The sequence below is a fragment of the Hyaena hyaena genome, unplaced genomic scaffold (genome assembly GCF_003009895.1).
Source record: "Hyaena hyaena isolate Hyena2069 unplaced genomic scaffold, ASM300989v1 scaffold_205, whole genome shotgun sequence".
Taxonomy (NCBI): domain Eukaryota; kingdom Metazoa; phylum Chordata; class Mammalia; order Carnivora; family Hyaenidae; genus Hyaena; species Hyaena hyaena.
This window is the reverse complement of record NW_024080838.1, coordinates 2,461,992-2,474,558: the sequence shown is the minus strand read 5'-3', so window position 1 is coordinate 2,474,558 and position 12,567 is coordinate 2,461,992. Positions and strand designations below refer to the sequence as shown.

General features: G+C 38.5%; 1 protein-coding gene across 1 annotated transcript in view; it reads right to left on the bottom strand.

Moving 5' to 3' along the window:
• The window catches only part of MRPS27 (mitochondrial ribosomal protein S27), an 86,631-nt gene that overhangs the window by 72,980 nt on the left and 1,084 nt on the right, over nucleotides 1–12,567 (bottom strand). Inside the window, exon 2 of the mRNA XM_039242079.1 lies at nucleotides 6,184–6,261. Coding sequence (XP_039098010.1) covers nucleotides 6,184–6,261 — 78 coding nt within the window. The remainder of the gene's footprint in view (nucleotides 1–6,183; nucleotides 6,262–12,567) is intronic.

The following is a 12,567-nucleotide window of genomic DNA, read 5'->3' as shown; positions in this document are numbered from 1 at the left end:
CTTTCACATAAACTGTATCTCAGGATAACTAAACTGCTGATGAAAGAGAATTCTTATAAGAATTTTCTGGCTAATAAATGAGGAAGAAACAACTGAATCAAAATAGTAACATTTTGATTAACATTTGCAGCTCCTAATAAAATGATAGATACAAGCAATGATCATAAATGGCCTTTAACATCATAGAGAGAGAAACAAATGCTGTGTGCCTCCTGACAAAAGTAAACAATACTTGTATTCGTGCCAAAAGAAAAACAAGAAAACAAAACCTCTAAATTTGATCAAGTCTCCTACTCTAACTGCCAGCTTTATTGGACAAATGGAAAGTAGAGGAACATGTTAAACGCCACCAAAAGAATGAAAACAGCAAATCCAGAATATGGGAAACACAAGACCTGTTTTCTTCAACAAATAACTGCAAGAAAGAGAAAAAGAAACTTATAGATTAAAAAATATTTACTTAAGAGACATCTCAACACATTACAATGTATGAACCTTACCCAGGTCCCATTTCAACAAACTACAAATTAAAAAGAAATTTATAAGACATTTGGGGATATGTACACATTGATGGCATATTTAATGATGTTAAAGAATGAATGATGTTTAAAAGTGAGAATGGTATTATAATTAGATTTTTAAAAAATCCTTATCTTTTAGAGGTCCATGTGAACATACACATAAAATGATCTAACAAATGTTAAAAAGTAATCAGGTCACAGGAAAGGGAATTGATGAAACAAGTCTAGCAGGCAACTAACAACTACTGAAGCCACGTGACAGTACACATGAGGTTCATTATACCAACCTCTCTAATTTTTATGTATTACCATAAAAAAGATTTTAAAAGAGGCAAGAAAAGGGGGGGATATAATGAATTGCACTGTATGGCCCTTATCTGCATAATGATTCAACCAAATCATTAAAAAGATTTATGAAGTATCGGGGTAATTTGAACGCTGACCGTATTTTCCACATTTAAATAATTATTAAAATTTTAAGTGTGATAATGGAAAGCACCTTTATATTTGAGAGATATATTAGAATATTTATGGATGAAATTAGATACTGGGATTTGCCTCAAAATAAATCAAAGGATCAGGATAGGAGAATGAGTAGAATTAGAGATGAAGTAAATGTTAGCAATGAGCTGATAATGGGAGCCCCATTAGGGCTTCTTGAGGAGGAGGAATGTTTTATTTCTTACATAGGTTTGTTCACTTTGTGATAGTACATCAATTTAAATATTATGATTTACGCGTTTTTTCAGTATACATTATACCGCAACCAAAAGGTTTTGTTTTGTTTTGTTTTGTTTTGTTTTGTTTTGAGAGAGAGAGAGAGAGAGAGAGAGGGAGGGAGACAGAATCCGAAGCAGGGTCTAAGCTCCGAACTTGTCAGTAGAAATCATGAACATGTACTGTGAGATCAGGACCCCGGCCGAAGTTGGAGGCTTAACCGACTGAGCCACCAAGCGTCCCAAAAGGTTGTGTGTTTTTTTTTTTTTTTTAAAGAAATCCATTGTTCAGTGCGAGTGAAGACACTACTACAACAATCATTTAGAAAGCTATTTTTCAGCATAAAGGCAATGGCCCTAAGAAAATGTCAAAATATGGCTTCAGTTTCCTCATCTATGAGCAGCAGCTGCATCAGCTGGCTGAAGTGCTCAGCAACCAATAAAGGCTGTCTTTCGACTCTTTTGTCAGAGCACCTGACTCGCATTCATACCGTGCTTGATCCCTAAACTGCAGTGTAGGTACTTAATAGCACTCGTGGTTTTAATCGTGACCTCCATAGTCCTACTGGGGCTGGACAGATCCCCATTAGCCCGCCCCCAAGGCTCTAATAGAAAACCACTAATGAGACTGGACAGGAAGCAACAGAGCCTCACGCCCGTCAGAGAAAACACCGAACATCTATGTCATCCGCAAGTATATCGCATGGAGGCGAAATCACGGAAGCAGATGGAAGCCGAAGCGCTACACCCACACCCAGGGCTCTTCGCTGTCCACCTCGCTCCACTCCACCCCACGCCCTCCAATGAAGAAGCACGGAGTAAAAGCCTCATATCGCCCCTCCTCCTTTCCCCAATCAACGCGCCCGCACCAGGTCCCAGCGCCCAATCACTGCGCTCCACATTCTAAGGGCAGCACTCCGCGCACGCGCGTACGGAGGAGGCTGCCCCCAACGGTCCGCACCCAAAAGCCAGCCGGCTTCCAAAGGCTGCGCGGCGGCCTCCGCAGAGGCGGCGCTGCCACCTACTGCACGATCCTAGGGATGCAGCCCTGGGCGCAGTGACTCAAATTCTGATGACCCACATCTCAACCCAAACACTCACGAGTTAGGGAAAACATGCAGTAATATCACATGGGCGCGAAAGTTTTAATTACATTTTGTTACATAGAATGAAAACAATACTGTCTCAAGCAGCCTCTTTCTTCTAAACAGTTTGGAGTTTAAAAACCGTATCTCACCTCACAGCCTAATCTTTCATATAGTGTAGAATCAAGGAGTTAGAGATTCATTCATTTCACCTATTTCTGGAGCACCTATTATATACGTCAGGGTATTAACTGAAGCAGGCTTTACAATCCTCCCTAATTTATAGCAACACGAACGAGGGTTAAATGACAGTTTCTGAAAGCTGGCAGAGCTTGGGCTCACATCCAGATGTGTGTCCCTGAAGAGCAGACTTTTCACCACATCAAATGTCACAACGAAGGTACAAAGTGCGGTAAGAATATAGGGTGAGGAAAAAATTCTGACTGGATAGGGATCCATGATGCACAGAGGCAGAGTATTCTAGGCTGAGTAGCATTCAGTAAATGGTAGCCATTACTGCTTTTCCAACTATGCTAATTTTAACAGAGAGAAGACAATTACCCACATCTGTTGCAGACTTATTACACTTCTTCGGCAAATATCTGCTGCTTATTCATAAATCTATGACAAAGTTCCCATAAATTTGTCCCCTAATAACAAAGAGCTTACTATATCCTATACCAAGGAACAGTCTTTTCTAAATTTCCCTTCATACCTAGCAAAGGGTTAACAATAGTTTTCCTGAAACTATTCTCTATACTTCCACAGCACGTTTTTTTTTTTTTTACAGTTCATAAAAGGCATATCAGAACAACCTTGCAACATAATTAGTGGAATTCATGTTGGTTTCATGACTAGAATGGTGATTCCCAAAAAAAGCACTATAGGCCCGAAAAGGCACAAATGCCCATTTTCTAAAGAAATGTGGGGATATTTTTTTGACTGTCACAATGACTGCAGGGAGTACTGAGTGATCAGAAGACAAGAAAATTTGATAACCTGCAATGCAGAGACTGTCCACACATCAAAACACTGACTCTGCTGGGGGCCAGAGTTTTCATTATAGAAGGCGGACACAAATATGGACTAGAGGAATGCAAGGAAGAACCTCAGGGGATGAACTGCAATTGGAGGTTTTAGCATGAATTCATTATCTGTAAGATATGTACACGTAACCTTATATGCATGTATGTGCATATTATGTTTATGTGTACATGTACCCTTATCTTTCCTAACTCTATCTACTGAATACACAGGCAAAGACCCCATAGTAGCAAAAGGACATCTAGTGCACCGATATCGGTTTCTAACACCATTCCTTACTAAAAGGAACCAGGACTTCTTGGAGAAATAGTGGATTCCAGGTCTAGAGCAGGAAAGGTACAAGATGGAACATTGGGAATCAAGGTGAAAGGGTTTCTACCAGCCAACTCTGAAACACTTTGACCACCAAAATAAGAAGGATGCTAATGAATCATTAAAAGAAAAAGAGGAATCTACCACCCACGAGACCATACTGATAATAAACAGAGAAAAAGAAATGGGAGAAAAGGGAGGGCTCCTGCTCACATTAAATACTGAGTACTAATTACTAAATGTGGAGGTATTAATGGAATTGGAAAACCATTGTTCTGCAACCATTATAGTAAAGATTGATTTAGACAAGAAGCTGAATGGATACTAAACCAAGGGGGAAACTTTTGATTAGCAGCAGGACATTGGCATGATATTAAAATATCACCCCACAAACTGCCCATTAGTCACAAGGGAGAAAAACAATAACTCTCCAGTGAAAAAATCAGACACATTTGATTGGGTAATCAAAGGTGACCTCATCACCTGAGCCAAAATCAAGAGTCTGGCACTTACCTGACTGAGCCACCCAGGTGCCCCCCCCATTTTTTTTTAATTGTTTGACTTTATTAATGTCCTAATGATGTTATGTATAATGTATATTACATATATGAAGTATCTGCATATATGTGAGGGCAGATGGACATTAGGTGTCTCCAATGAGAAGTTGTCCTGAGAAGGACACAATTTCACTGACAGTATTCTAGCCAGAGGAGCCTTTTGGAATCTAATTATGAAGAAATATAAAACAAACCCCAAAAGAAGAATATTCTATTAAAAAAGGGGGCTGGCTTCTTAAGAAATGTCAGGTAGTCTACACCAAAGCACCAAAGCAAAAACAAAAGGGTCAAAATGATGACATCCAGTGAATCTAGGCAGAGACTATAGATGCTCTTTGTATTATCTTACAAATTTTTGGAAGTTTAAAATTTACAAATAAAAAGTTCAAACATTTGCTCCACATACCATGGCATCTAGGACATAGCAGGCAATTACATAATTAAAAAAAAAATCAACCTATTGATACTTAACAGAACTCCGTTTTATATATATAAATGCAAAGTACTTTTTGGGGTGTAATTTGAAAATAAGCTGAATTAGTCCAGAGATGCAACTACTATGTGAATTGAAGAGAACACTTGGATTTGTTCCATACTTTACCAAGAGTTGTTCACCATTTTGTGAATAAATCTGTGTCACTCATGACAATGCCACTCCTGGTACTGGACTTTGCCAGTATACCACATCGGTATCCATCTGCAATTCTATCTACTCACAGCGATTTTACATTTCAGTGCAAGTACATAGTGGCTCATCTTCAGATTCTCCACAGCTCGGCTTTGGTTAGTCCCTGTCTATACATCCATTCCAGGACACACACACCAACTCTGCTCTTGCAATAACACCATCAAAGGAGGAAATGGGTTCTTTGAAACCCCTACCTCTATCCCAAGCTAGCCATTACAGACAGCTACAAAAGAATGTCTCCCCCCCAACGCAGTTATGAGAAGAATCCATAAACACAGGGGGACTTTATTCTTGAACATAAGCCCAAAAAAAGCAGAGAAAGAAATCTGAGATTAGATCAGCACTGGGATTGACAAAAAAATTATATCAATCCCAAAAACTATCACCATCGTTTGACTTTATTTTTTTTTTAAGTTTATTTATTTATTTTGAGAGAGAGAGAGAGCAAGCAGAGGATAGGGGAGTAGGAGAGGGGAGGGAGAGAGAGAGAGAGACTATCCTAAGCACAGGGCTTGATCCCACAAACCATAAGGTCATGACCTGAGCCAAAATCAAGAGTCTGGCACTTACCTGACTGAGCCACCCAGGTGCCCCTCCCCCATTTTTTAATTGTTTGACTTTATTACTGTCCTAATGATGTTATGTTTAATGTATATTACGTATATGAAGTATTTGCATTTCTACAAAGTGCTCATATGCTCAGTGATTTCTTCTAGGCCTTGTTATTTTAGAAAAAAAGGCTGCTATCTGGTAATATGACCTAAGGAACAGGGAAAGGGAAATATAATTAGGAGCCTACTGTTTGAGAAGATGTTAGCCAACTATTTTCCCTAAATGGCTTATATGAGATTGTAACACTGTTTTCAAATGTATTACCTGATAATAGTCAGAAAGAATTCTGAAGACCATAAGAAATGACAATAAAAAAGGATGAAAATATTTAAAATAGTTTCCTCTGCAGATAATGTAAAACAGAGACAAGCTGCACGTTAACTAACTATATCACAAAAGTGGGCAAAAAACAAGAAAGAATTGTTTACATAATTCAGGGGCACTCATCATCAAGGCAAAGATGAAAAACAAATTTGCAGGATAGCAAAAATGATCTTGTCATGTGTGAAGTTACAGTCTAATTCTTTTTGAAACTTAAAATGTGCTTATCTGAATGGGATCATCATAAAAGCATCATTTCATAAATACATGAACACGATGATTAAGAGTGACTGATATGACATATATAACAGCCTAATAGGTACCTACCAAGGTGACAGTGTTCTTTTTCTCTTGCTTCCCATTTGTGGCTGTCCACATATGCTGCAGAAAGCAGGCTTCTTTTACCTGAGGAAAAAGTCAATTATCAACAGGTGTGGTTTCACAACAGGTTCAGTTTATAGGTCTTATTAAACATATCTTTGTCCTATTTTCAATGTACTAGATTATGTAAAGATTCTAGTATGATACTCTAACCAATACCGCACAGTTCATAATTCAGTTCATGACAACATGCATTCAACATCTAACAAGTAGAAGATGCAGAAAAAACTGAAAATATCTATAATAATGTTATGGGTAAGAATGCTGGTAATTTTGTTCTAGTTTAGGGCTAGAAACTATTTGTTGCCCCTGACTTATAGCCTAGGTGAGCCCTATAACTCCTTAGAACCCAAATACTTGCTGAACTATTGCTTAACTCACAAATCAAATGCTTTGTAATCATTAGTCCTAAAAACATTTCCATCCGGCTTGGATCAGCATATTTATCCTAACTTCCCCTACAGCCGAGTATCTTGCCCAGCAACCCAGCACCCTGCTTATGAATAAGAAAAACCTAACAAGCCAGATTTGAGGTAACTCACTACATGGCATAGCTCCATTCAGGGTACCTGGCACAATGACTGGCATATGGCAATGCTCAATAGACAGGAGCTCAAGGAATGGAGAAATGGTGAGAATGGAGAAAATATTTGCAAATCATTTATCTGATAAGCGACTTATATATCCAAAATATGTAAATGGCTCTTACATCTCAAAACTTAAAAAGACAAGGGGCGCCTGGGTGGCTTAGTCGCTTAAGTGTCCGACTTTCGCTTAGGTCATGATCTCGCGGTTTGTGGGTTCGAGCCCCGCGTCGGGCTCTGTGCTGACTGCCAGCTCAGAGCCTGGAGCGTGTTTCAGTCTGTGACTCCCTCTCTCTCTGACCCTCCTCTGCTCACACTGTCTCTCTCTCTCTCTCTCCTAGAAATAAATAAAACATTTAAAAAAATTAAAAAAAAACTTAAAAAGACAAATAACCCACTGGAAAATGGGCAAAAGCTTTGAACAAACATTTCTTTAAAAAAAAAAAGCACCAATACCCAACAAGTACATGGAGAGATGTTTAATATCATTTGCCATTAGGGAAAGGCAAAATACACTGAAACAGCACTTCATACTCACTGGGATGACTATACTAAAAAACACAGATAATAGCTATTGATAAGGATGTAGACAAACTGGAACCCTCACATACTGCAGGTAATAATGTAAGATGGTGCAGGCACTTTGGAAAAGTCTGACAGTTCCTCAGAATATTAACATGAAGTTACTATGCAACCCAGAAATCCAACCTTTAGGTCTATACCCAGGAGAAATGAAATCATGTATCCACACAAAAACTGGTAAACAAATGTTCATAGCATTATTATTCATAATAGCCAAAAAGTGGAAGCAATGCAAATATCCATCAATCAATAAAAAAATAAAATGTGGTATATTCTTACAGTAGCTTATTTTTTGGCAATAAATAGAAATGAAGTATTGAAACAGGTTATAACATGGATGACCTTGAAAACGTTATGCTAAGTGAGAAAGAAGCAAGTCACAAAAGGCCACATTTATATAAAATGTCCATAATAGGCAAATCTATAAACAGATCTGTAATTGACCAGATCTGGAGGAAAGGGAGTCAGGAAAACTTGTAGGAAAATGGGGAGTGACTGTTAATGAGTATCAGAGGTTTTTGAGGTGATGAAAATGTGCTAAATTGATTGTGATGATTGCACAACCCTGTGTATGTACAAAAAAACCCACTGCATTGAATTCCCGAAATGGGTAAAGTGTATGATAGGTGAACTGTATCTCAATAAAGTCATAAAAAAAAAAGGAAGAAATGGCAGAGAATTACCTAAAGGTCATAGTCCATGACTCGACAGCATGGGAGCTGACTAAACACAGTATTTGCAAGCTACTGTTATTCTCTATCCATCTCCCAACTAAAGTAAATTATATAAAGACATCTATGTGTTTTATACAAAAACCAATCCCTTCCTTACCTTAATTACAGGTCAGACCTTTACTAGAATGATATGCTAAATATGCTAAATAATATATTAAATTTGAAGTGTATGATAATGTGAACTGTATCTCAATAAAGTCATTAAAAAAAAAGGAAGAAATGGCAGAGAATTACCTAAAGGTCAGTCCATAACTCAACAGCATGGAAGCTGACTAAACACAGTATTTGCAAGCTGTTATTCTCTATCCATCTCCCAACTAAAACAAACGTTATAAACACATCTATGTGTTTTATACACAAACCAATCCCTTCCTTACCTTAATTAGGTCTAGTAAAGGGCAGACCTTTACTAGAATAACATGTTAAATTTGAGGTCTCAAGCTTAATCAATGATGTGATAATATGAAAAGCCTTCCAAAGACTGTCTCAAAGCAGAACTAAGCTTTTTTAAAGAAATAATAACTATTAAAAAGGATCTACACTTCAAGTGGATTATTAAGCAATTAGATGTTGGGAACTTAGCATACATTTTCCACAAAAACAAGGCTATAAATTGTTACATTCCTAGATCTGCGAAGAAGGATGAATAAAATTCAATGGCATTAGCTGTGTAGCTGTACACCAAGTCAGGGGTGAGACCAGAGATTTGGTCTGAATTTTACCAGCTGGTAGAAAATGAGAGATCCGGCAGTTGCAAATGAAGGAACTGAACTCAATGACAGTTAAGAAGCTTCCTGCGTGTTCTTACGTAGAATGAAAAGAATTTAGATAACCCAATCATAAATTTATAGTGGCATTTTTATGCAAACTGAATTCCAATGTTAAAACCAGGAAGATCCTGGGTGCCTGAGTGGCTTAGTGGGTTAAGCATCTAACTTTGGCTCAGGTCATGATCTCATGGTTCTTGGTTTTGAGCCCCGCATCATACTCTGTGCTGTCAGTGTAGAGCCTGGCACCTGCTTCAGATACTGTGTCTACCTCTCTGCCCCTCCCCCACTCTCGCTCGCTTTCTCTCAAAAATAAATACTAAATTTTTTTAAACCAGGAAGGTCTCTCCTTTCTGTCAGAAACAGGAACAGCCCTTCTCTATGTGAGCAAGAGCTAAGGATAGGTCTGTTAAGCTATATACTTCAGGATACCAGTGACTTATTCTCCATGTATTATAATTTCTTATCTATATTTCTTTCTCTAGAATATGCTTCATTCTAGCATAAGAAATCACCCCTCCTGATTCTGGAGTCAGAAAAGCAATCATCTAGGTCAATCAAGAATTTTGAATTGGGAGATAAGACAAAAAGCAGGGGAGGTCATAGTGGGGAAAGATAGCTCAAGAATGCCCTTTGTGTGTAGTTGTTCATGGGCATCACGTGAACTGAAAACAAAACAAATGAGGACCATAAATCTACAAATGGTAAGCCCAGCAACCTTTATATATATATGAACTATTTAATGTTTGCTTTTCAAGAATGTAACCAGTAATCACTTTCCACCTCCATTTTAGTGTAGAACAAAAGGATAAGGGTATAAGGATGAAGAGTTTAAATTCAGCAAATGGAAAACATTCCTAGACCAATAGAAATAAATGATAAACCTAGAAATGTGTGGCCCAATTTGGTAGGCAGAAAAATGTCCCTCCAAAAAATGTCTATGTCTTAATCTCCAGATCCTGTGAATATGTTAGGGTAATAGCTAAGGGGGATTAAGGTTACAGATAGAATTAAGATCAGCAAATCAGCTGATCGTAAAGTGAGGCGACTGTACTGGGTTATCCAGGTGGGCCCAATGTAATCACGTGGTCTTTAAAAGGGGGAAGAGAGACACAAATACCTAGATGTGTGAACGATGGAGTGATAGAAAACTTAACTTGCTCTTATTCACGTTAAATGCATTGGAAAAAGGGGAGCATCAGCCAAGGAATTCAAGTGGTTTCCAGAAGAGGGAAAAGACCTGGACACAGACAATCCCCTAGAGAATCCTGAAAGGAATCTGTCCCTTTCTTTCTTTTTTTTTTTTAATATTTTTATTTATTTCTAGGAGAGAGAGAGAGAGACAGCATGAGCAAGGGAGGGTCAGAGAGAGAGGGAGATACAGACTCTGACACAGGCTCCAGGCTCTGAGCTGGCAGTCAGCACAGAGCCCGACGCGGGGCTTGAACCCACGAACCGCGAGATCATGACCTAAGCGAAAGTCGGACGCTTAACCGACTAAGCCACCCAGGCAACCTGGAACCTGTCCCTTTCAACACCTTGATTTTAGCATGGCAAGACCCTCTGTCAGACATGTGACTGACAGAACTGTAATAGTTGTATTGTTTTATACCACTTCATTTGTGGTAATTTGTTAAAACCCCAATAAGAAATTACTGCACCTTAAAACAGTCTTTTAAGAATGTTTCTCTAAGCCTTTTAAAAATAGTAAGAACCTTACAGGTTTGGGTGTCTGAGCCTGATTAATCCCACTCTGTATAATATGCTACCCAGCAGTTATTTACAAACCTTTCTTGAACTTAATTATCCTCCAGCCAGGACCAGAATCTCAACACTGAGTGAGAAGTGACTGGCTCTATCTATATTCTTACTCATTTTACAGTTACTTTGGCCTTTAGACCAGTGTCTCCAAATATGTTTTCCATCCAAAGAAAAGCAGTTTGATTGTCGATACAGATAGCCTTTTAGAGTCACAAAATGGTAAGTTGGAATCCTTGGCTTGCTAAGAAATGGTATGAAATGTGGGCAAGCTGCACAGTCTGACACCCTTTCATGATACGAAAGATAGGGCCTACCTTGTATCAGTTTAAATGAGGGCACATTATGTGTTTCATGTTCACCCAGTACATTTCCTTTCTCTACCCTCTTCATGTATTATTTATTTTTAAAATACCTTTTTTTTTTTTTTTTAAAGATTATTTATGTGGGGGCAGGGAGAGATGGACCGAGAGAGAGGGGGAGAGAATCCCAAGCAGACTCTGCACAGTCAGCAGAGCCTGATGCGTGGCTTGATGTCACGGTTCGTGGTATCATGACTCCAAGCAGAAACCAAGATTCAGATGATAAACTGACTGAGCCACTCAGACACTCCCCTCTTCAGGTATTTAAATCACTTTCCTAATTTGTACCAAGTATATTTTTCCTCTCTTACCCTGTAACAGCTCAAGATATTTTGATGACTTAAAAGTCAAGCTCCTTATCAGCATTTTGAAATTCTGAATGATACCTTACATACCTTTTTATTTCAAATTTAATTTAAATTCTTAGTTAACATATATGGTAAAATTAGTTTCAGGTGTAGAATTTAGTGATCACTTAAAACACCAGTGCTCATCACAAGTGCCCTCTGTGATACCCATCACCCACTTGGCTCATCCCCCACTCACTTCCCTCCATCAACCCAGTTTGTTCTCTCTAGTTAAGAATCTCTTGGGATGCCCGGGTGGCTGAGTCGGTTGGGTGTCCAATTTCAGCTCAGGTCATGATCTCATGGTTCATGGATTCGGGCCCCGCGTCAGGCTCTGTGCTGACTGCTAGCTTGGATCCTGGAGCCTGCTTCAAATTCTGTATCTCCCTGTCTCTGGCTCTCCCCTGCTCTGGCTCGCTCTCACTCTCTTTCTCAGAAATAAATTAAAAAAAAACTCTTACAGTCTGCTTTCCTTTTTTTTTTTTCCTTCACCTATGCTGATCTGTTTTGTTTCTTAAATTGGACACAGGAATGAAATCACATGGTATGTCTTTCCGGATGTTCCTACATGATTCTATTACTTGCCTTATAGTTTCCAGTTACGGATTTCAAGACTCCTTTCTTCTATGGTCTAACCTAGTGCTTATTCAATTGAACTTTCTATAATGAGGGAAATAGTTCAATTCTGAGCTATACAACTGTAGCCACTAAGCATATGTCCCTACTAAACATTTTTAAGATGTGGTTACTGTGACTAAAACTGAATTTCTTACTTAGTTTTAACTAATTCCAATAGCCACATGTAGCTAGTAGCTACCACAATGGAAGTACATAGGTGTAAATTACATGTTCACCAGTTTAAGAACAAAATGCTAACTGAAAATTCTCTGAAGTCACCCTTACCTAATTTCCATTCCCTTTTTAGAATGACTGTGCCAAACTCTATGGAACCATGACGGTCTCCCTGATAAGCAATTCAAAGTCTTGTTTAAATTGAAAAGCATTTAGTAACCACCATAATTAAACAGGCTACCAAATAGGTACAACAGCTAATTTTTAATGACATGCCAGGTACTGTACATACTTAACATGTGGCACTAAACATTTTCACCTGTTAGGTCAACCAATTAATTATCAGAAAACCTGGTGGCTAACAATGAGGTTTCATGCCCATAGTTAATAGCTGTTGCTAAACA